General features: G+C 54.3%; 1 protein-coding gene across 4 annotated transcripts in view; it reads right to left on the bottom strand.

Moving 5' to 3' along the window:
- The window catches only part of Crtc1 (CREB regulated transcription coactivator 1), a 53786-nt gene that overhangs the window by 21721 nt on the left and 6586 nt on the right, over positions 1 to 25479 (bottom strand). For all 4 annotated transcript variants that reach the window (XM_036209457.1, XM_036209460.1, XM_036209459.1 and 1 more), the window contains exon 2: positions 2197 to 2313. In XM_036209457.1, coding sequence (XP_036065350.1) covers positions 2197 to 2313 — 117 coding nt within the window. The remainder of the gene's footprint in view (positions 1 to 2196; positions 2314 to 25479) is intronic.

The raw sequence follows: 25479 nt of genomic DNA, 5'->3' as shown, positions 1-25479 counted from the left end.
TCTCCTACTCCCTGCTCCCACCCCCAGCATCTCAGCCAGGCGCCACTAGGAGCCAAGTACAGGCGCCTTCTGGGGCCGTGGCCTGGCTGGCTGGGGCTGCTTACCCACACCTGGGCTGGCACAAGACTCCAGGAAAGCCTTGGAGTCCCCAAGGCTGCCAGAAGCCTGTCACCATGTTAGGGTGAACTCAGATACCTGTGCCAGCCCAGGCCATGTCTTGCCCCCATGTCTGCCTGGTTTCCTGGGCCCTTCTATCCCCAGGCAGAAAGCAAACGCCATCCTGATATTCAAACAGGCTCCCTGTTGGCAATGGCTGGATGGACTGGCTACTTCTTTCTCTGTGCCTGCCTTCAGAGCTGGTGGAGAAGGCCCTGCCAACTCTCTTTGTGACTGAGAAAAAGTCCTTGGTGGTTGGGGACTTTTCTATACCTTTCCCTATGGAAAGGCAGTGAGCCCCAAAGATGACCATGAACCACCAGGGCCTGGGGAAAGAAGGGGCCAGTCACCTCTCTGAGACATTACAAGCCCCGAGGGGAAACTGAGGCAGCTGGTGCCCATCTCTCTAGGCCAGGAATGCCCCTACACATCAGGCCCCTCCCAGCTCTCTGCCCTCATTAGCAACCAAGACACACAGGCCACAAGCTACTAGCCCTCTAGAGACCACCCAGCCTTCCAGGTCCCGCCCACTCCTCCAGGCCCCGCCCACTTCTCCAGGTCCCCCCTCTCCCCCCAGCTCTACAGCTCCATTTGGGATCCAGCACTTGGGCATGTGCATGCTTTGGGGCTTGGACCATGCAGCTTGGGTCACATGCTTGGACTTTGCTGCACGTGGCATCTGCCCAAGAAGGACCCCAAGAGTCCTGGGAGACTTTGAGTGGTACCTATACACACTTCCCAAGATGGGGGCACTGAGCAGATTCATCTTGGGTAGGAGGATGGAGGGGGCCATCCCTGAGAGCCACAGGGACAGTTGTGGGCACCTAGTGCCCACATATGGGTCAAGGTCTTTTTTTTTTTTTTTTTTTTTTTTGTTTTTCGAGACAGGGTTTCTCTGTGTAGCTTTGCGCCTTTCCTGGAACTCTCTCTGTAGACCAGGCTGGCCTCGAACTCACAGAGATCCACCTGCCTCTGCCTCCCAAGTGCTGGGATTAAAGGAGTGCGCCATCACCGCCGCCTGGCATGGGTCAAGGTCTTACAGACTGGTGCTGGGCAAGGTCAGCCTCAGTCTGGGGCTCAGTTACCAGAGACACTGAGCTGTGGTCAGGGCTAACCCCAAAAGTCCACTTCACTTTAAATGCAAAGAATCAACACCCTGAACTGTCCAGTGAGCACGTGTGCCTCAGACAAATGTGGGCCTAGTAGGGTCCCTTGTACCCTCGGCCTGAGAAGTCCATGGTGGTGACCATGCAGGGTTAGGTGAAAGGCCTGGGTGGAGGGAGGAGGGGCTGGAAGGAAGATAAAATGGAGGTCACCGACCCAGAAAGTGGTGACTTCAATACACCTAGCCCCAGAACTCCACAGAGTGAGGACCAAGCTAGCAGCTCTAAGCACACCCAGGCACACAGGTTGCCTACCCCAGCAGCCGCACTACCATGAGGTAAGGGAGGAGCCTGCCAGCTCTTGGGGACATGGTTGTTCTCAGACCCTTGGTAGCACTGTGTTTGATGACTGAGGGCCCTGTCTGCACCCCCGTCCTTGCACTTCTGAAGACTGGGGTCTGGGGAGAAGATGCAGGTCCTTATCTACATTATTTTGACAGCAGCCGTGGCCTGAGGGAGCCATGCGGGTACACAGCTCTGCCAAGAACTGTCTGCAGACAAGTGGGGTCAGGCTGCAGGGGCTTCCTTCTGAGAACTGCAGATCAGTGAGGCGGCTGGAGCCAAGCCCCCAAGGCCCCGAGCTCTTCCCAAGGCCTCAAAGCCTGCTGGCAGGTGCAGTGGCTGCTGAGTGCTGTGAGCAGCCTTGCAGGGGAGGGGTGGAGGTGGGGGTGAGTGGACTGCCTCCAGGAGTCTGTGGAGCTCAGGGAACCTGGCTCGGCTCCCTCCACCAAGCCCCGGGATATAAGAGACGCGGGAGGAAACCACTCAGCCTGGGGGCCACTCAGCCGTCCCTGGAGTATGTGGCTGACGTGGGGCCCAGAATGGGACAAAGTTGAGACAGGAAGACTTGGAGTATTACCTAGGAAGACGGGCTCACCTGGAAGGAGAGATCCATGCTGCCACTTCCAATCTGGTTCACGTTGGGCAGGGACCCGCCATAATACTGGCCGCGGCTGGGGCCCAGCTGCAGGTACTGGGACTTCTGCAGTTGAAGCTGGAGAAGCAAAGCCACCAGCTGTCATTATGCAGGAGGGGACATGTTCTAAGAGAGCCCCTACAGAGTACCCAGACATCCACAGGTGGGGTTGTGGGACTAAGATTCTGGAGGGGCGGAGCCTGCCCTGCATGGCCCTAGTGGAACAGCATACCCTGAAGAAGCTCCTGACCGTGAACTTGTGGACCAGCTAGCCGGTTTACTCTGCTGAGAGACCTAGGAAGCCTGGCCAGAAACCACAAATATGCTGGCCATCGAGGATCCTCTTTCTTTCTTTCTTTCTTTCTTTCTTTCTTTCTTTCTTTTTTTGGTTTTTCGAGACAGGGTTTCTCTGTGTAGCTTTGTGCCTTCCCTGGAACTCACTTGGTAGCCCAGGTTGGCCTTGAACTCACAGAGATCCGCCTGGCTCTGCCTCCCAAGTGCTGGGATTAAAGGTGTGCGCCACCACCGCCCGGCGAGCCTCTTTCAATAGTGGGAAACTGGTTACTGATATAATATATGTCCCAATTCCCACAGGACTGTGGGGCTGTCTGAGCACTGGGGATCCTGCCTAAGCCCCCAGCTCCTTGGAGCCCTGAGGAAACAGGCACAGCCACAGCGGAAGGGCTGCTGGTCTCCAGCCCTGCTTAGGAGTGGGGCGATGTTCTCTGGGAATTGTAGGGGATGGCAGATGTTTAACTGAGGGGGCATGGCCCATCTCCCTCAGTGACCAGGATCCTCAGTGTCTGAATTCAGTGGCCAGGCACACAGGAAAGCACCGTTAGCTCTGGCTGGGCCTGTGGTTGCTAGGGTCCCACATTGTGTACACAACAGGGGCCGGTTCTCAGTTCTCTCACAAACAACTGGCGGCCCAACTTCCCGCCCCTCTCCCACGCCAGCCCTTGCTTCCTGGGGAGGCCTCCGCCATTGGAGGGGAAGCAGAGCTCCAACCGGCTGCCAAGCACCTGCCCAGGTAAACAGCTGTTTCCTGTGGGCCTCAGCGGAGGCCAGAGGAAGATGAATGGGCCTGGTGCTTAGGTGCTTCTGCTGGGTCTGTACTGGGAGGGCCTTGTGTTCTCAGTGGATGCCAGCTGGCCCCACCCGCGGCTCCCCACTGAGTCCCTCCTAGCAGCAATATGGAAAGGGGCAGGCACGATGGCTCAGCAAGAAAAGGTGTTTGCTGCTAAGCCTGACGACGCACGTGAGTTCAGTCCTCGAGTCCCGGGGAAAGCTGACTCCCACAAGTTGCCCTCTGACCTCTACCCACACAAGTAAGAGCAATTATAAACATGAAACAAGGCAGAATAGGTGTACTTCCTGGGGAGACACCAATGTAGCTCCTATCGCCCACCTTGTGAAGGGCTGTGTCTCTCCAGATCTCCTGGGTCACACTCCTTAGGTGTCTGAGCCTCAGTTTCCCACCTCCTAGTATGAATCCCCCAGATGGGTCTGTGCTCAACCCGCCCCTGTGGTGACAGAAATGGTACTGCATAGTACATGTGTGTGCACAGATGCTCCTCCAGGGTTGGAGAGGCACATCAGGACCACTGTGTTTACAGCTATGTCTGGGAACAAAGGAAACCTGGCATTTGGGGTCTGACCGGTAGGACACTCGGGGCTCATGGCCCACCCTGCACAAGCCTTGCTCTCCTGCGACGCCGGAACCCCCCAGGCTTGCAGCAGCTGCTCTATCTAGGCTGGTGTGGTGGGGACTTCATCACCCCTGGAGCAGTCACACACACACACACACACACACACACACACACACACACACACACACACACTCACGAGCTGCGCAGGAAACAGAGGTCTAGCCTGTGTCCCTTGTCCCCTGGTGACCTGAAGGCCTCCAGCACATTCTCCCTGACAGAGTGCCACAGGCAGGGTAGGGGTACATAATTGTTATTCCAGCACTCAGGGGGCTGAGGCAGGAAGGACAGGAGGTCAAAGCCAGTATCTTAAGTGTTTCTGTTGCTGTGATTAAAAAAAAAAAAGTATGACCAAAAAGCAAGCTGGGAAGGAAAGAGTTTATTTGGTTTATACTTCCACAGCACTGTCCATCATGGAAGGAAGTCAGGACAGGAACTCACACAGGGCAGGCACCTCCAGGCAGGAGCTGAAGCAGAGGCCATGGAGGGGTGCTGCTTACTAGCTTGCTCCCCATGGCTTGCTCAGCTGCTTTCAGGAACCCAGGACCACCAGGCCAGGGATGTCACCTCTCATCAATTACTAATTAAGAAAATGCCCCATAGGCTTACCTACAGCCCAATCTTATGGAGGTGTCTTATCAACTGAAGTTCCCGCCTCTCAGATGACTCCAGCCTGTGTCAGCCGGTCTCAACTTCATGGGACCCGAGCAGAGTTATCTGAAGCAGGAACCGTGAAGCGGCTCAGTAGAGCGGCGGGGCTCTTTGTTGGTTTAACCTCCATGGGGAAAGCCTGGTAGTGTGAATGTGAACAGCGGGTGAAGGCTGAGGCTTCTCCTTGGCAAGGGGAAGCCCCACAGCTCCCCTTCAGAGCAACAGCCTGACAGCAATGTGCTGAGCTACCTAGGAGCTTGAGAATGACCACAAATGGGCCAGTCATGCAACAAAGCCCTCGAAACCCAGGTGTCATGAGAGAATGCAGATGATGTGGTGCCCTCGAAGTCCCATCAGGATTTGATATCAACAGCTGTTCACCTAATTCTACCACGACACTCACTGTTAAGTCTCGGTCTGTGAGACAAGGATGCAAAGGAGTACGCCCTACAGTTAGCCACACGAGCTCTGAATTCCCAGAATGCACTTCTGTTGGAATGACTTTATGCTAGGTTTTTATGTTGAAGACAAGTACTCAAATATAATCAGGAGCTAGACTGAGTTTCCATCAGCCCCTGGCTAAGGAGACCTGTTTAAAAAGCAAAGAGGGGGCTGGAGTGGCCATGCCAGCAAGACAGCTTGGCAGGTATGGGCGGCGCAGTGCCAAGTCTGACCCAGTCCAACCCCCATGATTCACATGGTGAAGGAAGGAGCCGACTTCACTAGTTATCCTCTGACCTCCACATGTGGATGGATGGATGGACAGACCGACGAACAGACAGACAGACAGGGGTGTTCGTTTTTTTGGGTGTGTGTGTGTTTGAGATAGGGTTTCTCTGTGTAGCCTTGGCTGTCCTGGAACTCACCATGTAGCCCAGGCTGGCCTCAAACTCAGAGATCCACCTTCCTCTGCCTCCCGAGTGCTGGGATTAAGGAGTGCGCCACCACCGCCCTAAATAGTTTTTAAGGAGTATCACCATGCACCTGGGCTTCAAGACCACCTGTCATCAGCCTGACCAGCTAGACACTGGACACTGAGGTCACCCATGCTGGTGGCCACTCAGGCTGCAAGACTGACCTCCAACAAGAGCCCAGATGCTCTGGCAGACACAGCTGTGCTGGCACACACTGGTGCAGGCAGGACGACCATGTCCATGGGCTATGGGGATGAGACAACTGAAAGGCCTGCCCCATGTCTCCTGGGCCGTCCACCCTGTATGTCCTGGTTTAAATCCTATCCTCGGGTTCAAATAAGCTGTAACTGTAAGCCAAAGAGCTTCCGGAGGGCGTGACCCACAAGCCTCTCTTCAGCTGCTGCCGTAGCTTTCCTACAGCCAAACGCACACCCTCTCCCTGCCACACTGCTTCCTGAGGACACGGAGCTCAGGCCATGCCAGCCTACTATCTGTTGATGGGCCACAAACACGAGGATGATGAGCATGTGGATGAGTGAATGAGTTCATGAATGAATGGCCGTGAGTGAGTGGGCACACGGATGAATGAATGAGTGAGGAAGGAAAGGTGCACACATGGACAGAAGAATGACTGAGTAAGTCCGCTGCTCGCCCTGGGGCTGCCCACACAGCAGTCCATCTGCCCTGTGAAGCCACACTGTGTCTAAAGCAGTGGTTCTCACCCTGTGGGTCACACATCAGATGTCCTGCACGTCAGGTATTTACAGTACAGTTCATAACAGCAGCAGTATTACAGTTATGAAGTAACAACAAACACTTTTATGGTTGGGGCCACTGTATTAAAGGCAGAGACCCACCAGTCTAAAGTTAAACCACTAGTCCCTGGCCCCAGGCTAAGCTGGTCACCATGACAAGCAGGTACACACGGACACTGGTCCTTGAGGGACCTCCCAGGAGATAAAGTGACTCTCACTGCCCTGGGCAGAGCTCAGAGCTAAGGCCCATCGATGCCTCCCTTTCCCACCTCACAGTTGCTAGCAGGGGTCACACCACAGCGTTCCTACTCAGGTCCTGTGGGTCAGGCCCAGGGCCTAAGTCTACAAACAGCCCTCTCCAAGATTCTGAGAGCCCACCTTGATGGAGGGAAGGCAGGCACCCACACATTCGCTTGAGCCTTCTGAGTGCTGACGTTACAGGTGTGTGCACCACAGAGGAATACAGAAGACACAGCTGGGGGCCCAAGGCACTCTCCGCTGGGCACCATGCAAACTGGAGAAAGGACCTCAGCACTGGCCTGGTCACAGCCCCTGCTTGCAGCTGCGTGGCCCCCAGCCACCCTTGGCCACGAGCTGGTCTGTACTCCTGGATCTTGAACCTGCCACAGTGAGTTCTTGAGAACTGGTGGCTGCTGTATTCAGAACCAGGCTGTGAACAGAGCCTGCAAGTGGGGTCTCACTTCCTGCCTGTTAGCTGCAGCCTTGGATCCTTCCAGAATGCCAGTCTCTATCCATGCTGACCCTTCCAAGCAGTGCCTGGGAGTCAGGGTTGTAGATGTCCTTACCATACCTTTTGCTGCTGTTCTGTGATTAGGGGGACAGGCTGGCCCCACAAAGCTGACGGGTAGAGGAGCAGTCTATCTCACACTGCAGTCATGCTGGACATGTCTCCACAGACATGGCATCTGGAGGGGTGACAGCTAGATGGGGCACCTCTGGGTGTTCCCTGAGCCCCTCCACCCCAGGGCAAATCCCAGGCGAACATGATAAGGCTGTGCTAGAATTCTAGAGCTGCCCACTTGCCACAAGTTGTGTGGCTGAGAGCCATGGGCATCCCTTGCCTCCATTCCCCTGCCTCACCCACCTCCTACACAGGCTCGGCAGCCTGGGGCTTGGGCTCCTAGCTCCCCGTCCACAAGCCCTTCTGTGCATGCTTTGACCACACCTGCCTCTCTTCCACTCCCACAGCACAGCCCTCAGTATCTGTGGTCTCACGTTCAAAAGGCCCCGACAAAAAGAGTCTGTATCTTCCCCAGACTCGCACAATTCCCTGAATGCCACTGTGGCAATTCCCACAACTTTGTGGAGTCAGGTGTTCCAACTCCTGTGGAGGAGTTTCCAGAAGGATTAGCAGTGACCTGAGTACTCCTGGAGTATCTGTGCCCTCGGAGCCCCTGGCATCCTCACAGACACCAAGGAGTGATTTGGATTTGGCTCTCACCTTAATCGAGGGTGAGCTCACCTCGAGACTCTTTTTAGGTTTTTTGAGACAGGGTTTCTCTTTGTAGCTTTGCGCCTTTCCTGGAACTCACTTGGTAGCCCAGGCTGGCCTCGAACTCACAGAGATCCACCTGGCTCTGCCTCCCGAGTGCTGGGATTAAAGGCGTGCACCACCACTGCCCAGCAAGACTCTTTAAAAACATGTATTTTAGCTGGGTAGCAGTGTCGCATGCCTTTAATGCCAGCACTCAGGAGGCAGAGGTAGGCAGTTCTCTGAGTTCGAGGCCAGCCTGGTCTACAGAGTGAGTTCCAGGACAACCGAGGGTACCCAGAGAAACCCTGTTAACAAAACCAAGTATTTTATTTCTAATTACATGCACCTGTGCACATGTTCAGACGTCAGAAGGGGACACTGGACCCCCTGGAGCCTGACGGAACTCTAGGTCTCTGCAAGAACACACTCACACTCCTAACTCCTGAGCCGTCTCTAGCCCTAAGGACTTTATTTCACAGCCCCTGGCTCCAGAGCAGGAGTTGGGGAGACACATTCTCAGGACAGCACTCTACTCCTCTGATGGACAAGTCAAGCCTGGGACAAAGACAGGGCCTGCCTAGCTAGGAGGTGGCCAAGCATGAGAGGGTTGTCCTGTAGATGGGGGTCCAGGCCCCTCCAGGAACCAGGGGCTGACATCCCTCCCACTGCAGTTGGAGCACCTCCCCAGGTGGATGGCTCAATGGAGGTCCCTGCTGGCCTCTCCTAGGGTGGGCTGGTCAGGGAATCATAGAAAAGCCACCTCTGGACTTGTGTGGAGCTGATATGGGTACCTCTGGGGGTGGGAAAGGACCTGGCAGTTTCCCCAAAAGACCTGTGCAACTCCCACACCCATTAGCCCCTCCCAGCCTCACTGTTCAGAAGGAGCGGCCTTGGGCAGGACAGGACTGCCTGTAGTCACCATGGCAACAGGCTGGCCTTGTAAAGAGATTAAGGGGAACAAGTCACCTGACGCTGGGCCTCTGTCCTGTGCAGGGACTATGGTGAAAAGGAGCAGGGAGGAGGAGGAGAGGGATGTATGCTCTGTGTATGCCTCAGTTTTCCCCCTCACTTGTCTGTCCCTCTGTTCTCCCCAACCTCATAGCCCCTCTACCAGATAAGCCAGTTGCAGCTGCCTCAGGGCCTTTGCACAGATACCAGCGAGGAAACCAGCCACTGCCTAGAACTTCACGGTTCTTTCTCCCTTCTTCAGTTCACCATCTGAACCTCCTCCACCAGGCTCTGTCTCCTGACATACTGCCACCTCCATGGTGATCAGGAGCAGAGCCTGGAAGAGAAGTGGACCTTGGACACACCACAAGCAGACAGGAACATGCTTCAGGACAGACCAGAAGGGCAGCTTCCCTCTACTCAAGGCTGAACTAAGGAGAGGCTCAGAGACTAACCACGGCCTCCCAGTGCTCAGGCACCAAGCACCCAGCGGAGGCTGACAGCAAGCACACAAAGGCCCAGGGGGCCACATGTGGCCCTGCAGCCTGGTAGCACAGTTACAGGAGAAGGCCAAAGGTAGGGGACCCTGGAATAGGGCCACCTTCCCAGTGTTCTCTAGGAGGGAGAGCTGGCCTCCCTGGGTTCTGTAAGCACCCCAGGAGCCAACAAGCTCAGGGAAGGCCTGGAGGAGCTACTAAAGAGCAGGAAGGAAGGACGGGTACAGAGGCCCCAGGCAGGGGCCTCAGATAGCGCCCTGGGAGGGGGATGCCACACATGAAGGGAACAGAAACCACATAGCACCACTCAACACTGACAGAGCCTGGGATCCTCCCTAGCACAGGCCACCCTCCCGCCTCCCCTGGCCATGCTGCCCCAGCCCAGTCAACCACCCACAGCTCCAAACTCTCCCTAGGAGGAACCATCTGCTCCCTTCAGCTAAGTCCTCAGATTCTAAAGAGTAGATGGTTGTGCCATCATGGTCCCCCACGGGGATCCCAGCTCACCCCAACCCTGGTGGAGCAGGAGCAGCCCCCAGGCAATGCGCTCAGGCTACGAGGAATGGCTAGCTGGGAACAAACCTCTAGCAGTGGCAAGGGAGCCCTCCAGGGCAGGAATATGGGGACAAGAGCTGTGACCTTTCACCCAACCCACTCCCCCAAATTCCTCTGTCCTGTCAGAAGGTGGAGAAAAGGCCTGTGCTCCCTAAGTTACAGCAACAAGAATTTGGAATAGTTCAGCCCTAGCTTCCCCCTCTGTGCTGGGATGGGAGCCAGACCCCATGCATGGCAATTTAAGACTGGGGCCTGCCTATCATGCTCAGCCCTACATGTGCTGGGCAAGTGCTCGACCCCTGAGCTGCACCCCAGCCTCCCACAAGCTCCGCTCCCTTGAGAGTCTAAAGGAGAGTACCCCAGACCCCAAATACCAGTATGTATTTTCCTTACATGCCCCACACTCCTTGACAGACCCTCACCTTAGCACAGTCCAGGGATCTAGGTCTCTAGAGGCTTAACTGTGGCAGTGATAGAAGACAGGGAGTGCCACACCTGCAGGGGACAGCCTGGTGCGATTGGGAGACAATGTGTGAGGGGCTCTGGGGTGGCTGATCCTGGGTGGGGGCACTGTGTCTTAGCCTGCCTGCACTGAGGCCAGACCCTCCCCACCCTGGTATCCCCAACTCTGCTTCCCATCTCTCTAGATGTTTTGGACATTTCTCAGTCCCACAGCTATGCAAGATGTGGCCTTTTCATGTCTGGCTTCTGTCATGTCCCGTCTGTCTGAGATCCATCTGGCCCACTGCATGCCCCTGATGGGCACACCACATCGCTGTTTATTTATTCCTCAGATGATTGACACTTGGCATATTTTTCCATCTTTTGGTGGTTGGGAGTAATCTGTGAACACAGTGTGCAAGTGTGTAACGGAGCCCTGGCCTTCAAACCCCAGTGCACGTCGGGAGGGAGCGTGGGGCTGTGGCGCCCTCCCTGACAGCTGTGAGTGTCACACCCCCACAAGCTCCAAGCTCCCAGCCTCACCTCCTCCCCAACACTTGTTCCTTTTTGGGCCCCTTTGTTTTCGCAGTCCTGGGGGTGGAACCCAAGACTAGAGGCTCACTATGCAAGTGCTCTGCCCCTGACAGGATCTCAAACTCAGAGCAATCCTCCAGGTGCAGTCTTGAACACTGGGGTTACAAGAGTGCACACCGTGATCCACTTTAACTTTTATGGTTTTTATTTTAAAAATTAAAAAAAAATTGTGTTTGGGTTTGTGCACATACATAGAGGAGCCCATGGGGCAGAGGTCTCAGGAAGCCCAGAACGGTTCTGAGAGCTGGGGTGGCAGGGGTGTCACTACCAAGCTGATGTGCGTGCTTCTGATTCTGAAGGAACCGAAGGTTCTAACTCTTACATCTGAGCTCTTCTTTAATGTTTTTAAAAATTATTTTATTTTTGAGACAGGGTAGCTATGGCTGTCCTGGAACTCACTCTGTAGACCAGGCTGGCCTGAACTCAGAGACCCGCCTGCCTCTGCCTCCCCAGGGCTGGGATTAAAGGTGTGCACCACCATGCCCGGCACATTTGGGTTCATGTCTGTCCCCTGCTGTGATGTTGCCAGGGTCCTGCTGGGTCACCAAGCTGATCTGGTACACTGGCAGCCTTCTGCCTACAGGAAGGAGTGATGCCCAGGTTGAGGGAATGGCTGGAGGACACAGGCGTGTGTGTGTGTGTGTGTGTGTGTGTGTGTGTGTGTGTGTAGATTCCAGGCTGAGTCACCTTGGCCCCGGGTGGGCCTCCAGCCTCCCCATCCCCAGCCCACTGTAAACACAGACTAGTACACAGCACGGTGGAGCCTCGGAATGCCTTTAATCAGGCTCCGAAGCCGCTGCCAAATTTCCAGACCCGGGAATGAGCAGGGCTGTGGTGGGCGGCGCCGGCTGTTTCTCCAGACGGTGCTGGAGGTTGGACACAGGCACTTGGGCCCAGAGCTGTGACAGGTCCCTTGGGGTCTGTTCAGCACAGCTGGTTCTGTGGGGCCCTCCTCCTTCCATAGGGTACCCAGTCCTCCCCATTGGCCCAGTGCCCATCCCTGAGTGAGGCCTCATAAAGGGAAGAGACACTGCTGAGTTCCCAATTTGCAAGTGGGGAAACTGAGGCACCAAGAGGCCATAGGTTGACTGGGGCCTCTGTTACAAGCCAGGCTGTCTCATGGGTCAATGGGGGTGTCAATGGGATAGAGTACTGTAACTCAGTGGATAGAGTGCTGTAACTCGGTGATAGAGTGCTGTAACTCAGTGATAGAGTACTGTAACTCAGTGATAGAGTGCTGTAACTCGGTGATAGAGTGCTGTAACTCAGTGATAGAGTGCTGTAACTCAGTGATAGAGTGCTGTAACTCGGTGATAGAGTGCTGTAACTCGGTGATAGAGTGCTGTAACTCGGTGATAGAGTGCTGTAACTCGGTGATAGAGTGCTGTAACTCAGTGATAGAGTGCTGTAACTCAGTGGGTAGAGTACTGTAACTCAGTGATAGAGTGCTGTAACTCAGTGATAGAGTGCTGTAACTCGGTGATAGAGTGCTGTAACTCAGTGATAGAGTGCTGTAACTCAGTGATAGAGTGCTGTAACTCGGTGATAGAGTGCTGTAACTCAGTGATAGAGTGCTGTAACTCAGTGATAGAGTGCTGTAACTCAGTGATAGAGTGCTGTAACTCAGTGAGTAGAGTGCTGTAGCTCAGTGGGTAGAGTGCTGGCCAAGCATGCACAAAGCCCTGGGTTCTACACCTAGCACCACATAAACCAGATGTGGTGGAACAAGCGTGTAAGTCAGGAGATGGAGGAAGAAGGACCAGAAGTTTGAGGTGAGCTCAGGGTGTGTGAAACGTTTTCTCAAACAACAAAAAGTTGGGAAGTCTGGAACATCCACATACTGCGTCTTTGAGGATGCAGCACCCCAGCCTGCCAAGATCAGGTAGAGCCCTGAGGTGTATGGCTGACCAGCTGCCACCTCCTCCCCAGGTGACTTGGCTGGGACATGCCAGGCTGGTCACTATGGAAGCTCTCTGGGTTTAGGTACCATGCCTGAGTCACATAGCCACCTACTGTGAGAGCCAGCAGGAGGTCTACAGTGGAACAGTGGTCACACAGGGTTTAGATCTAGGCAGCCCATGTGAGTGGCCTGCACTACACAAAAACTGTGCCCTGCCAAGAAAATCAGCTGCATTAAAAACTAGATTCTCGCCGGGCGGTGGTGGAACACGCCTTTAATCCCAGCACTCAGGAGGCAGAGGCAGACAGATCTTTGTGAGTTTGAGGCCAGCCTGGTCTACAGAGTGACACAGAGAAACCCTGTCTTGAAAAACCAAAAAAACCAAAAAAAAAAAAAAAACAACCAAAAACCAAAAAAACTAGACTCTCTGCAGAGTCGTCAAAGATCTGACCATTGAGGCCTTGACTCATTTTTTTGAGGACAGGGATGTGGCCAGAAGCCAAGGGATGGCAGGATGGCTGGAGCCAAGGGAAGCCACAACAAGGGCAGAAAGAGGACTAAGTCCTGTCCTGCCCTCCCAAGTCCACACTCCTGTGTCACTGAACCTCATCTCACTGATGTGGGGGCTCAGCAAAGGCTCCGAGCATAGCAGGGGAGGCCACCAGCATCCGGAGTCTGGGCGGCAGGCAGCAGAAGACTAACAAAGTGGGTCTTTAGAAATGGCAGGAGATCATGGCTATATGGGACTAATGTGCCAAGGACAGAGCTAAGTGAGTGGAGGCCGTGAAGAGGCAGGCCGTCATAGGAAGACAGGTCACGGGGACTCCTGGGGGATGCGTTAGGAAGAGGGTAGGACAGGGCAGCAAGAACAGAACGAGGCACCCGGAGGGAGGGCGTGGCCTAGCCAGGCCAGCTCCCATGGGTGCTCAGCACAGAGGACCAGGGCAGTGGTGCTAGGCCCTGACCACAACAGTACCAGGGTGACGACGGCCTGGGGGCCAAACACAGTGGACTCCCTGGTCTGTGGACCAGGAGCTGCAACATGCTAGACCTAGGGAACTGAGGATCCCCAACTACAGGCTTCACCCAGCCTCAGTCTCTGTCACTGTCTCTGTCTCTCTCTCTCTGTGTAGGGTGGGGTAGATAGGTTAGAGGTCACCTTGAGTTTAATTCCTCAAGAGACATTCACCTTATTTTGGGGAAAAGCATTTCTCACAGGCCTGGAATGGCCACGGAGGTGAAGCTGACCAGCTGGTAACCCTCATGTCTCTGCTGTCCTGCCCTGGACTGCAAGCCTGGGACACGCAGGCTTTCTTTGGAGGATGTTTTCATTTTTATTTACTTGATGTATATGCACACACTGAGAATACCTCGGTATACATGGAGGTCAGAGGAGAGCTAGCAGGAACCAGTTCTTTCCTTCTCTTCCCCCACGCAGTTCCCAGGGACTAAACCCAGGTCATCAGGCTTTACCTGCCTCCTCACTGACCTGCACCAGCTCATCGACTTGGTTCTAAGCATCAAACTCAGGTCCCCAATGTTAATGCACTTCATTGACTGAGCCCCGCACCCCCCACACCCTCCCCTACACACACCCTGTACCCCCCACACCCCACACCCTCCCCCCCACACCCCACATTTGAGGCAGGGTCTTATGTAGTCCAGGCTGGCCTGGAACCCTCTTAAATCTATATCCCATGTACTGGGACCAGACATTTGTCATGGTATCTGGCAAGGTGGCTGCTTTGGGAAGCAACTTGGTTCTAGGGCCTGAGACCTTTTGTTTTGTTTTGTTTTGTTTTGTTTTTCGAGACAGAGTTTCTCTGTGTAGCTTTGGAGACTGTCCTGGATCTCGCTCTGTAGCCCAGGTTGAACTGAACTCGAACTCACAGGGATCCACCTGCCTCTGCCTCCCAAGTGCTGGGATTAAAGGTGTGCGCCACCACCGCCCGGCTTAAGATATTTACTTGTTTATTTGCCTGATTGTTGTTGTTGTTATTATTATTATTTTTTGTTTTGTTTTGTTTTGTTTTTTGGTTTTCGAGACATGGTTTCTCTGTGTAGTTTTGTGCCTTTCCTGGAACTCACTTTGTAGCCCAGGCTGGCCCCAAACTCACAGAGATCCACCTGGCTCTGCCTTCCAGTGCTGGGATTAAAGGCGTGCACCACCACTGCCTGGCTGACCTTGGATACTTTAAACCCTCAGGGACACTGTGGTGTCTCTCTCTGTACTGCAAGGCATGGCTGCTAACTGAGCTGTGGAAGAATCAGCTTTCAGATGAGATTAAAACAGTTCTCTGCCTCAGAGAATCACAAATGTAGGGGGCTCCAGGGGACCCATGCTAGTATCCCGCCCCTCCAAAAATGAAAAACTGCAGTCAGGCATGGTAAGACACACCCCAGCACTCAGGAGGTGGAGGCAGGAGAATTAGGAGTTCAAGGTCAGTTTGGGTTACATGAGATCTTGTTTCAAAAATCACTAAATTACAGTCTCTTGTTAGACATGAGCTTCTGTTACCTGGTACCTCCACACCAGCATCACACCCCAGGTCACCTGCAGTCCCCAAGTGTCCCCAAGTGGCCAGTCAAGATTCATACCACAGCCACACTGCCTGCCACCCAAGGGTCCCTAGTGGTAGCCTCAACCCTCAGGTCTCAGTTTCCTTTCGTCCCCTCTGCCTCAGCACATGGGACATGCTCTGGGTCCTCAGAGAGCTATCCTGGGAACTGACCCACTGCAGGCTCACAAGGGGGCCTGCACCACCCCTGGGCACATACAAAACTCAGGACCACAGAGGCTGTGGGTCAGAGGACATGGCTGAAAGGAAGTAGGCAGCCAGCCACTCTGGAGATGCAGACTTTTCTAAAAGGTCTCTGGAGGTTGATGGACATGGAGGGCCTAGCTATGGCCAAGCTGAGCAGGAGGCAGTTGGGCCTCAGCTGGGGATGGGACAACAGACTTGTTTGTGTCCAGAAAAAATGACAGCCACGTCTTCACAGCTGAGCCTCCTCCCTGATGGGCTTTGCTTCTAGAACCTGCTGCCAAGAGGACCAAGGACAGAGATGCTGCTGACCCAAACAAGCCTTTCTGTGGACATGTGTAGACTCATGCTGGCAGTGTGGGCACAGGTCTACATTATGTGTAGTTCCTTGTAGTAACTAACTTGTCCCCAGGGTAGTTTTGAGCATGAGGCAATGTCACGGGGTCACACATCTTCCTCTGTCCATTCCTCCTTTTTTTTTTGAGACAGGGTTTTTCTGTGTAGCTTTGGAGCCTGTCCTGGACTAGCTCTGTAGACCAGGCTGGCCTTGAACTCACAGAGATCTGCCTGCCTCAGCCTTCCAAGTGCTGGGATTACAGGTGTGTTCCACCACCACCCGGCTCCCACATTTTTATACATTATTTTTACATTTATTTATTTGTTTAATGGGGCGCATGTTCCAAGAACCATGTGGAGGCCACAGGAAAGCACGGAGGAGTCGGCTCTCTCCATGTAGCCTGGGGACCACACTCGGGCTGCCAGTCTTGGTGGCATGGGCTTTTCCTGGCAGAGCCATCTTGCTAACCCTTCTACCCTATTTTTTGATACAGGGCTTCTCACACCGGCCTGAGAATCCCTAAATAGACTAAGTGGGCTAGCCAGCAAGCTCCAGGGATCCTGTCATCCCCACCTCCCCAGTGCTAGGATCACACACATGTGCCATCTTGCTTGGCTCTGACCTGTGAGCCAGGTCCTCACACCTGCGCTGCAAGCGTTCTGCCAACAGAACTATGTCCCAGCCCCCCACATACCTTTTTCTTCCTGAAACACAGCCTCACTATGCAGCTCAGGCACCTCAGCCTCCTGAGTGCTGGCATGGCAGGCGCACACATGTCCAGCCTTTACTCTCATTCCCGGGCCTCTCTGACAATCTAGGCACATAATGTAAGGCTCCAGTCCCAAACAAATGGTCACTCAGTAGGAAATGCCTCACAGACGCCTGTCTCACCTTCCAGAGTTCCAGCCAAGACACGGAGCTGCCCACAGGACCCAGAGACAGGCTGTACTACACCCTCCAAGGCCAAGTGCCCTGGAGTTCTGGCACCCAGGGCCCTGTGTGCATGAAGGAGATGGGTGGTGTGGGGAAAGATATATCTCCTCCAACTGCAGGGGCCGGGACTGGAGCCAGGGCTACTGGGGCCTTGGCAGCATGTCTGTGGGTCACTGTGTTCTAGACACAGTATGTTCAAGTTGGAAGAGGTGGCACATCTGTCACCCCCCATACTTGGGGGGTGGAAGAAAGGACCTGAAGTTTAAGTTCATATTCTTGGCTGCAGGTAAGTTCAAGGCCAACATGGGCTACATGAGACTGTCTCCAAAACAAACAATAAGGGGGAAAAACCAAAATACAAACAAGAGTTAAAACTGTGGGCACAGTCAAGTGTGGTGGCGCTAGCCTTTTATCTCAGCTCTCAGGCAGAGGCAGGGGATCTCTGTGAGTCCCCAGCCAGCATGGTCTACACAGAGCCTGTCTAACAAAACAAAAACCAAAACTCTGGCACCCTCACCTGCATAAAGACAGAGGAGGACCTTAGAAAATGAGAAAAGATGGAGAGCAGCAGGCTGTGTCACAGTGCAGAGAGGAACGCAGCCCTACCGGCCCAGGGCACTGGTAGCCAGCAGGGGTAGGAAGGAGCCTCCTGACCTCTGGAGCAAACAAGGCCACCGGCCTGTGGGTCTCAGTCCCCAGCTTAGCTTCCAAAGCCTCAGGAAGACTGCAAGCCTATTTGAACACATGCATGTGAGTGTGACTGTGTAGAAACATGTGCTTGCATGTGAGAGCGCGCACACATGGATGTGTGAGTGTGCACACGTGTGTTACACCGAGGGATGGGAGAACAAATGCCAGCTACACTACTCTGTGCTGCAGCTCCGTGTCCCTGCGCCCCAGGGAGCCACACCCTTTAGCAGCTCAACTTCAAATCCCCCCTCAAAAGAACAGTATGAACCACCAATGGGGTAGGGGCTGCCTCAGGCTGGACCACCACTGGCAGACCAGGCTGGTCTCAAACTCAGAGATCCACCTGCTTCTGCCTCCACAGGCTGGGATGAAGATGTGCGCCACCATGCACAGATGCAGGTGGAGAAGTGGTGGCCTTCTCCAACCCTGGCAACACAAAGGACTGCTTTGGAAAGTGGTCCCCATGCTGCCATGCCACTTTGCTGGGGTCATGGCTAAAACTGGCATGCTGCTCCCCAGGGCTTCCCTGAGGGGCAATGGGGCCACAGGGAGATAAAGCAAAGTTGAGATGGCCTCATTACCATGGCTCAAAATAGCTAGAATGTTCCACATTTCAGGATGCTCAGCCATTACGTAAGAACTCAGGGTTAGGGGCGGGGCTGTGACCCAGGCCCGCACAGGCCCATCTAGCACCCCATAGGAACCTCACACTCAGACTTCCACAAGCCCCCCACATCTGTGTGCTCCAGATCTCAGGACCTGGCTGGGTGGGATCTCACCTGCCTTCCCTCAACAGCACACCCAAGCCAGCAGCCCTAGGATACTCATAGGGAGGAAGGTGGAACCAAAGTCCACACTGGGCAGAGGCAAGCAGAAGCACCCACATCCTGAGCCTACCCATACCCTGAGCCTACCCACACCCCGAGCCTACCTACATCCCGAGCCTACGCACCCCTGATCTTTCTTTGAGCTCCCAAGATGATTTAAGTATTTGGTCCTAGCTTGTGACATCTTGGCATCCAGCTGTCTATACCTAGGCCTGCCCTGGGCAGACCATCCTGTACTGTCACCTCTGCAGCGGCCTGCTCCACCACTGCTGCGTCGCACAGCTCAAATGCCCTTGCTCTCTCTCTCTCTCTTTTTTTTTTTATCCACACCAGTAGGTTTCTGTTCTATTTAAAATAAAGTCAACTTGCTTAGAACTCCACATATAAAATATAAAACCACGGTGTGACCCAGCACTCCATCCACAGGGACAAGGCCCAGTGAAAGGGAGAAGACATGCAAACACATATTTGTGTTAGCATGGCAAATGGGCCAAAGAGAGAAACCCAGTTTCCAGCAGCAGTGTGTGACTAGGAATAGACTGGGGTGTTGGGATGTTGCTCAGCCCTGAAAAGGCATGAGGCTCTAACATACCACAAGGGCAGACCTTGAAAACATGCCACTGCGTGTCAGAAGCCAAAGAATAAGACCACATCATGTGTGAGCCCAAGGATGCAAACCATGGACTCAAACTACAGAGCAGGGCAGCAGGCCAGGGGTTGCCATGGGAGGGGAACCAGGAGACTGCTAACAGGAAAAGCTCTCCTTTTAGAGGCATGGGCTGTTGTAGAACTAGGCGTAAGTTAACAGTTACACTGAAGGATAAATGATTCAATGCCACAGAAATTGGCTAGGGAGGCTTTATCAAAACTAGTAAATAGGAAAGTGGTATTCAAACCCATCCCTGCCCTGGGGCTGATGAAACTAAATGTCCACTACAATGAGAGCTGAAGGTACAACTCATATAGCGCCAGGCCCTGCCTAGAGTCCCCAGAGGGGCTGGGGGTGTGGTCAGGGTGGAGCCCCGCCTAGAGTCCCCAGAGGGGCTGGGGGCGTGGTCAGGGTGGAGCCCCGCCTAGAATCCCAGTGAGGGGCTGGGGGCGTGGTCAGGGTGGAGCCCCGCCTAGAATCCCCAGTGAGGGGCTGGGGGCGTGGTCAGGGTGGAGCCCCGCCTAGAATCCCCAGTGAGGGGCTGGGGGCGTGGTCAGGGGTGGAGCCCCGCCTAGAATCCCCAGTGAGGGGCTGGGGGCGTGGTCAGGGTGGAGCCCCGCCTAGAATCCCAGTGAGGGGCTGGGGGCGTGGCTCAGGGGTGGAGCCCTGTCTAAAATGTCTGAGGCCCTCAATCAATCTTAAGTAGGTCCTGATGTTGTAAGGGTGACACAGTATCACAGACACTTGATTCCCAGTTACCCTCTGACTTCTACATGTATGGCCTGACCCTGTTTGTAGAATATTATTTCAAGGTGTGTTACTTTTGTTTATGCACTGGAACATGTGTTTAATGATGCAAATATGTTTGATGAGATAAAATTCACCTGCAGTCAGGGAGGCTGCATCTGCAACCAGCTGACAGGAAGTGGTAGGGAGGAGCCAGGTGGAAAGGGTTTTTAAGGATGGGCAAGGAGACGGGGGAAGCGCAGTACACAGCCAGCTACACAGTAAGAGTAAGATTTCCACAAGTTAGAGAACAGGAAAAGCCCAGAGGCAAAAGGGGATAAATTAAGAAAGCTGGCTAGAAACAAGCCAAGCTAAGGCCAGGCAGTCATAATTAAGAACAAACCTCCATGTGCAATTTATTTGGGAGCTGGGTGCAAACAGAACACTGTAAATGTAATAAATCTTTTAAAAAAAGTTTTAAAAAATTAAGGACATGGTGGTGCAAATCTTTAATTCCAGTACTTGGGAGGCAGAGGCAGGCAGATCTGAGTTTGAGACCAGTATGGTCTACACAGACCTGAAGTTTTCAACCTTCCTGATGCTACAACCCTTTAATACAGCTCCTCAAGTTGTGGTAACCCCCCAACCATAAAGTTATTTTTGTTGCTACTTCATAACTGTAATTTTGCTACTGTTATGAATCATAATGTAAATATAATATAATATATAATATAATAGTATAGTATAATAAAATGTCTGTGTTCTGACAGTCTTAGGTGACCCCTGTGAAAGGGTTGTTCCACCCCAAAGGGGTCACAACTCACATGTTGAGAACCAATGACAGAGTTCTAGGCCAGCCAAAGTTACACAGGGAGGCCATGTATTAAAAAAATAAGATAAAAACCAGCCAATGTTAAACCAGCCAATGTTGAACCAATAGGATAGAATACTCCAGAAACAAGCCCTCATGGGAATGGTCACGTGACTGCTGACACTGGTGCCAAGACACTAGGTGGGAAGAGCAGCCTTTGTGCAAAGGGCTCTGGGAAAACCGCACTTCCACAGAGGCAGGAATCTGGACATAGACCCGGGGTAGAAGCCAGAACCAAGCCCAGCTCTGTCTCAGAAGCTGCAGACCTATGAGGCAGGCAGCCTGGCCGGTGGCTCAGGAGCACAGGAGCCATTTCTTGGATACAACACCAAGGTCAAGCAGGTGAAAGAAAACAACCAACCAAGGGCTGGACTTGGTCAAAATTAAAAGCATTCATGCATCAAAAGACGCCATGGACGGGGTGAGAGGCATGCTCCAACAGAATCGCTTGCAGCGGCCCTCTGATTAGAATTAACCCACAGAGGCATGGGCTGCACAGCTGCAGATCTGAGCTGGTGCCTTGGGCAAGCACTGGGGAGCAGGGAGGACCTGGGACCCTCTCAAACTCGTGGTGGGACAGTGGTACAGTAGACCATTTAAGCACGGGATGTGCTGGTGCAGGCCAGTGACATGGGCTGAAGCAAGAGGGCTGCCACCGAGTTCCGGGCCAGCCTGGGCTACAGACCTGAGGCCCTGTCTCACGGAGCTGATTCCAGCAGCTAAGATACTCCGGAGTCTAAGGTCAGCACTGGCTACACAGACCCTGCCTCAAAACAAACAAAAAACAAACAACTGAACTGTGGGGCCTGCTCAGTGGACAGGGCCCTAACCTCTGCAAGAAGTGCAGTTTCTGTGTCCATTTCCAGCCTTTCACAGAGAGGAAACTGAGGCCCAGATGTGAATGATACCTCCTCCTCTACTGGGGTTAGAAGACTATTTAGTAGGCTATATGCCCGGGGTGGGTTGGTGGCAGAACTCCTGAGAGTGCCCAGTCAGGCACCTTCCCAGGCCGTTCCCACAGTATGCATCTATTGCCGGGCGGTGGTGGTACACGCCTTTAATCCCAGCACTCAGGAGGCAGAGGCAGGCAGATCTTTGTGAGTTCAAGGCCAGACTAGTCTACAGAGCGAGATCCAGGAAAGGCATAAAGTTACACAGAGAAACCCTGTCTCGAAAAAACAAACAAACAAACAAACAAAGCAAAACAGTATGCCGCTTGGCCTAGAAGTCATCCACGTCACCAGAGGCTGTGCATCCAACTCTACTGCTTGTCACCACACCCACCTGCCACAAGCTCAGGGTGTCCCAACCATGGGTGACAGGGCCTCTCTCACTAGAAAAGCCCGAATCTGTACCCAACAGGAAACACTCTTTCAGGGTTACCAGCAGCCACCAGTGAATACACAGTGCATATCCACTGAGTGCTTGCTGAATATACCACACACCTGCTAAGTGTCAACGGAGTACAGCCTGCACCTGTTAAAGTACACCCCACACCTGCTGAGTACAGCCTGTGCCTGCTGAATTTCATCTGGATACCATGCACCTGCTGAGTGTCCCCCAGGTGCTTGCCAGCTGCTCAGCGTGTCACAGCCAGCTGCTGAGGTGCACTGGCACTGTACTCCTCTCTCCTCATGATGGTAGACAGAGGCCATGCAACCCAGTCTTACCTCTCCAAAGAGGGTGCGGAGCTGAACAGGACAGAAGGCAGTCCACCAAGCCTCAGCTAATGCTGCACACACCCTCTTCCCAGGAGGACCAGGCTGGCCACATCTCATTTCCTCTTAGCAGTGCTAATGTTGACTCTGCATCTGTGGCCCATAAGGCTCGCAGTGGCTTCCTCATTTGTCCATCAAGGGCCACAGGGCCACACCTGGCTGGCACCCACCTAGCAAGGGATACACAGGCAGAGCTGGCTGGGACAGGCACCCACCCAAACCGGCTGCGCTAGACGGGCAGTACAAGAGGGGTGACCAGCGGCTGTCCCCAGCCACAGCTGCCCATAGCTCCAGGACAGACCTCCCCCACTCCACACAGCTGCCAGGAACCCCACTGACCTGTCACTGCCATGGCCTCAGTGCCCAAGCCGTCCTCAAATTTTGCAACCTTTCCTGCTACTAGGGAACACACAGGGAAAGACATCCCCTAGAGGGAGGGCTTTACATCCAGCATGGATGGAGGCAGATGTGAGGATGTGTAGGTTCTAAACACCATGCCTCACCACAAAAGTATGTGATGGGGGCAATGTCCTATGTTGGAAGGACAGGGACACTAGCATGAGGCTCAGGTTAGAAGCCACGTGACACCTCACCTGAGCAACACAGATGTGTGCAGGGTTCCTCCCTGGGGCTGCCATCAGCACAGGAGCACCTGCAACAACTCCACACCACCTATCCCTCACACTGTCTTTTCTCTGTAGTCTTCCACAGCCCATGTCACCTACTCTGAAAGCCATTTCCTCTAGACATGGCTTCTGGCAGACTGGCACACCCTGCTGCAGCCTGATGGGCTGGCATACTCCCAAACTGCATGATATGATAGAAATCACTCCGGCTACTGACTGGATCAGCCTGGCTTGCCCAACTCATGCTTTGCGACATGCGCTCTCGGGGTCTCCTGCTCCCTCCCGTCTCATCTCGGGTGTTACTGGCAGCCTAGCACTGGCTGTGACATGCGCCTGTGCCTCTCAGTCACAGCCTCTGCCCACCCTGTACACACACACCCCAGACACCCAGGGCCAGACCTCCTCTCTCCAGTTGTGACTGCACAACACCTCTGAGGCAGGCTTAGCTTTGGGTGAGCTCTCCCTGGAACAGCCAGTGGGGGTCTGCCATGATGCCAAGGCTAGCCTAGGACCCACAATCCCCTTGCCTCAGCCTCAATAATGAGTTGGGCAGGGGTGCCCTGATGGTTGCTTGGTTAGTCTCAATACGTAACCAAAGCGGAGCTCAAAGTTGCATCAATCTCCTGGCCTCTACTTCCTGCACGCTGGGAATGCAGCTATGAATCACGACACTTGGTGCTGGGTTTGCTCTGTGTGCTGCATGCATGTGTGTTCACTGGCACATGGAGGTCACAGGTCGATGCCCAGTGTTTCCTCAATTGCTCCCATCTTGACGAACTCCCAGTAAACCATAGCTCCCTGGCTGGGCAGCACCAGGAATCTTCCCATCTCTGCCACCCTGTGCTGGGGTCACAGACATTCGGCATGGACCCAGCTTCCTCTGTGGACTCTGTGACCAATCTTGGGTCTTTAATCTTATACGCTAGCACTTTACCAATGAAACCACCTTCCCAGCTCTAAGTCTCACACAGCCTGGGCCGACTCAGACTTCATGAGTAGCTAGGATGGACGTCTTGATCTCCCCGCCTCCACTTCCCAAGTGCAGGGATGGCAGTGTGCCCACCGAGTGACTGGCAGCTGCGGCACTTCCTCAGCAGGCCCCAAGTCCCACTACCTCCCTGGCTGCACCCCACCTCTATGTCCACATGAGGTCAAGCTGAAACCAAAAAGCCACTGGCACAGATAGTAATTCACCCAGCATAACCCAGTTAAGTCCAACGAGCCCCAAACAAGGGATCAGAGGGACCACGATCAGGAACCATGAGATGATGCCAAGGCAGGAGTCACAGGGTATGTACTGTACCTTGACCCTGGGGAATTATGATAGGAAAAGACACTACCCCTACCCCCAGAGCTTACACAGAAAATCCTTGCAACTGTCCCAGGTCCACTAGCCAGTTGCTTCCTTTTCCACTTGTGAGCCAGGCCCAGGTCTCTCGTCAGTGCCTACACCACTGCATGCCCCACTGGAACCCACAATCTGTCACCAAAACAGAAATGCAGGGGTGGTGGTCTGGCTTAGTGGAAAAGTATCTGTCCAGGCTGCATTGCAGAACCCTGCCAGCACACATGTTCCATCCCCAGCACTGCCTGCAGGAGCACCCAGTGTCACCTGCTGACTGCGTGAACAGAGGCATCTGGACCAGGGTCAGCCCTCTGAGAGCCTCTTGTGCTGGGCCACCTGTTGGACTAACCCAGGGGCACATTCTGTGCAACCAACAGTGGACATGGTCTGTGGAAATAAGAGACGCAGGCCAAAGCCCCATGTCATGGTGTCATGGCCAGCAGCAGAACTGAGACAATGAATGAATGGCTGCAAATGCAGGCTCTGCCTCCTGCAACTGGAGGAACACAGACTTGGGTTTGAAGAAACTGCCCTGCTGAATCATCCTTAGCCTCTCATTAGGGGATCCTAGGCAGGGATCCTACGGGTACCTCAGCCCCGCCCCCAGCCCCTCACTGGGATTCTAGGCGGGGCTCCACCCTGACCACGCCCCCAGCCCCTCACTGGGATTCTAGGCGGGGCTCCACCCTGACCACGCCCCCAGCCCCTCACTGGGGATTCTAGATGGGGCTCCACTCTGACCACGCCCCCAGCCCCTCACTGGGATTCTAGGCGGGGCTCCACCCCCTGACCACGCCCCCAGCCCCTCACTGGGGATTCTAGGCGGGGCTCCACCCCCTGACCACGCCCCCAGCCCCTCACTGGGATTCTAGACAGGGCTCCACCCTGACCACGCCCCCAGCCCCTCAGTGGGATTCTAGGCGGGGCTCCACCCTGACCACGCCCCCAGCCCCTCACTGGGGATTCTAGACGGGGCTCCACCCTGACCACGCCCCCAGCCCCTCACTGGGGATTCTAGACGGAGCTCCACCCCTGACCACGCCCCCAGCCCCTCACTGGGGATTCTAGACGGAGCTCCACCCCTGAGCCACGCCCCCAGCCCCCTCACTGGGATTCTAGGCGGGGCTCCACCCCTGAGCCACGCCCCCAACCCCTTACTGGGGGATTCTAGACAGGGCTCCACCCTGAGCCAAGCTGCCTTTCTTGCTTGTTTTCTTTGACACATGGCCTGGCCATACAATCAATAACCAGCTTTACTTTTCTCATTTTTTGGGGGGGGAGGGGTTGTGAATGCCTGTGTGTGT

The sequence above is a fragment of the Onychomys torridus genome, chromosome 17 (assembly GCF_903995425.1).
Source record: "Onychomys torridus chromosome 17, mOncTor1.1, whole genome shotgun sequence".
NCBI lineage: Eukaryota > Metazoa > Chordata > Mammalia > Rodentia > Cricetidae > Onychomys > Onychomys torridus.
Note: the sequence above shows the minus strand (reverse complement) of the source record. Positions and strands in the feature narration are given on the sequence as shown.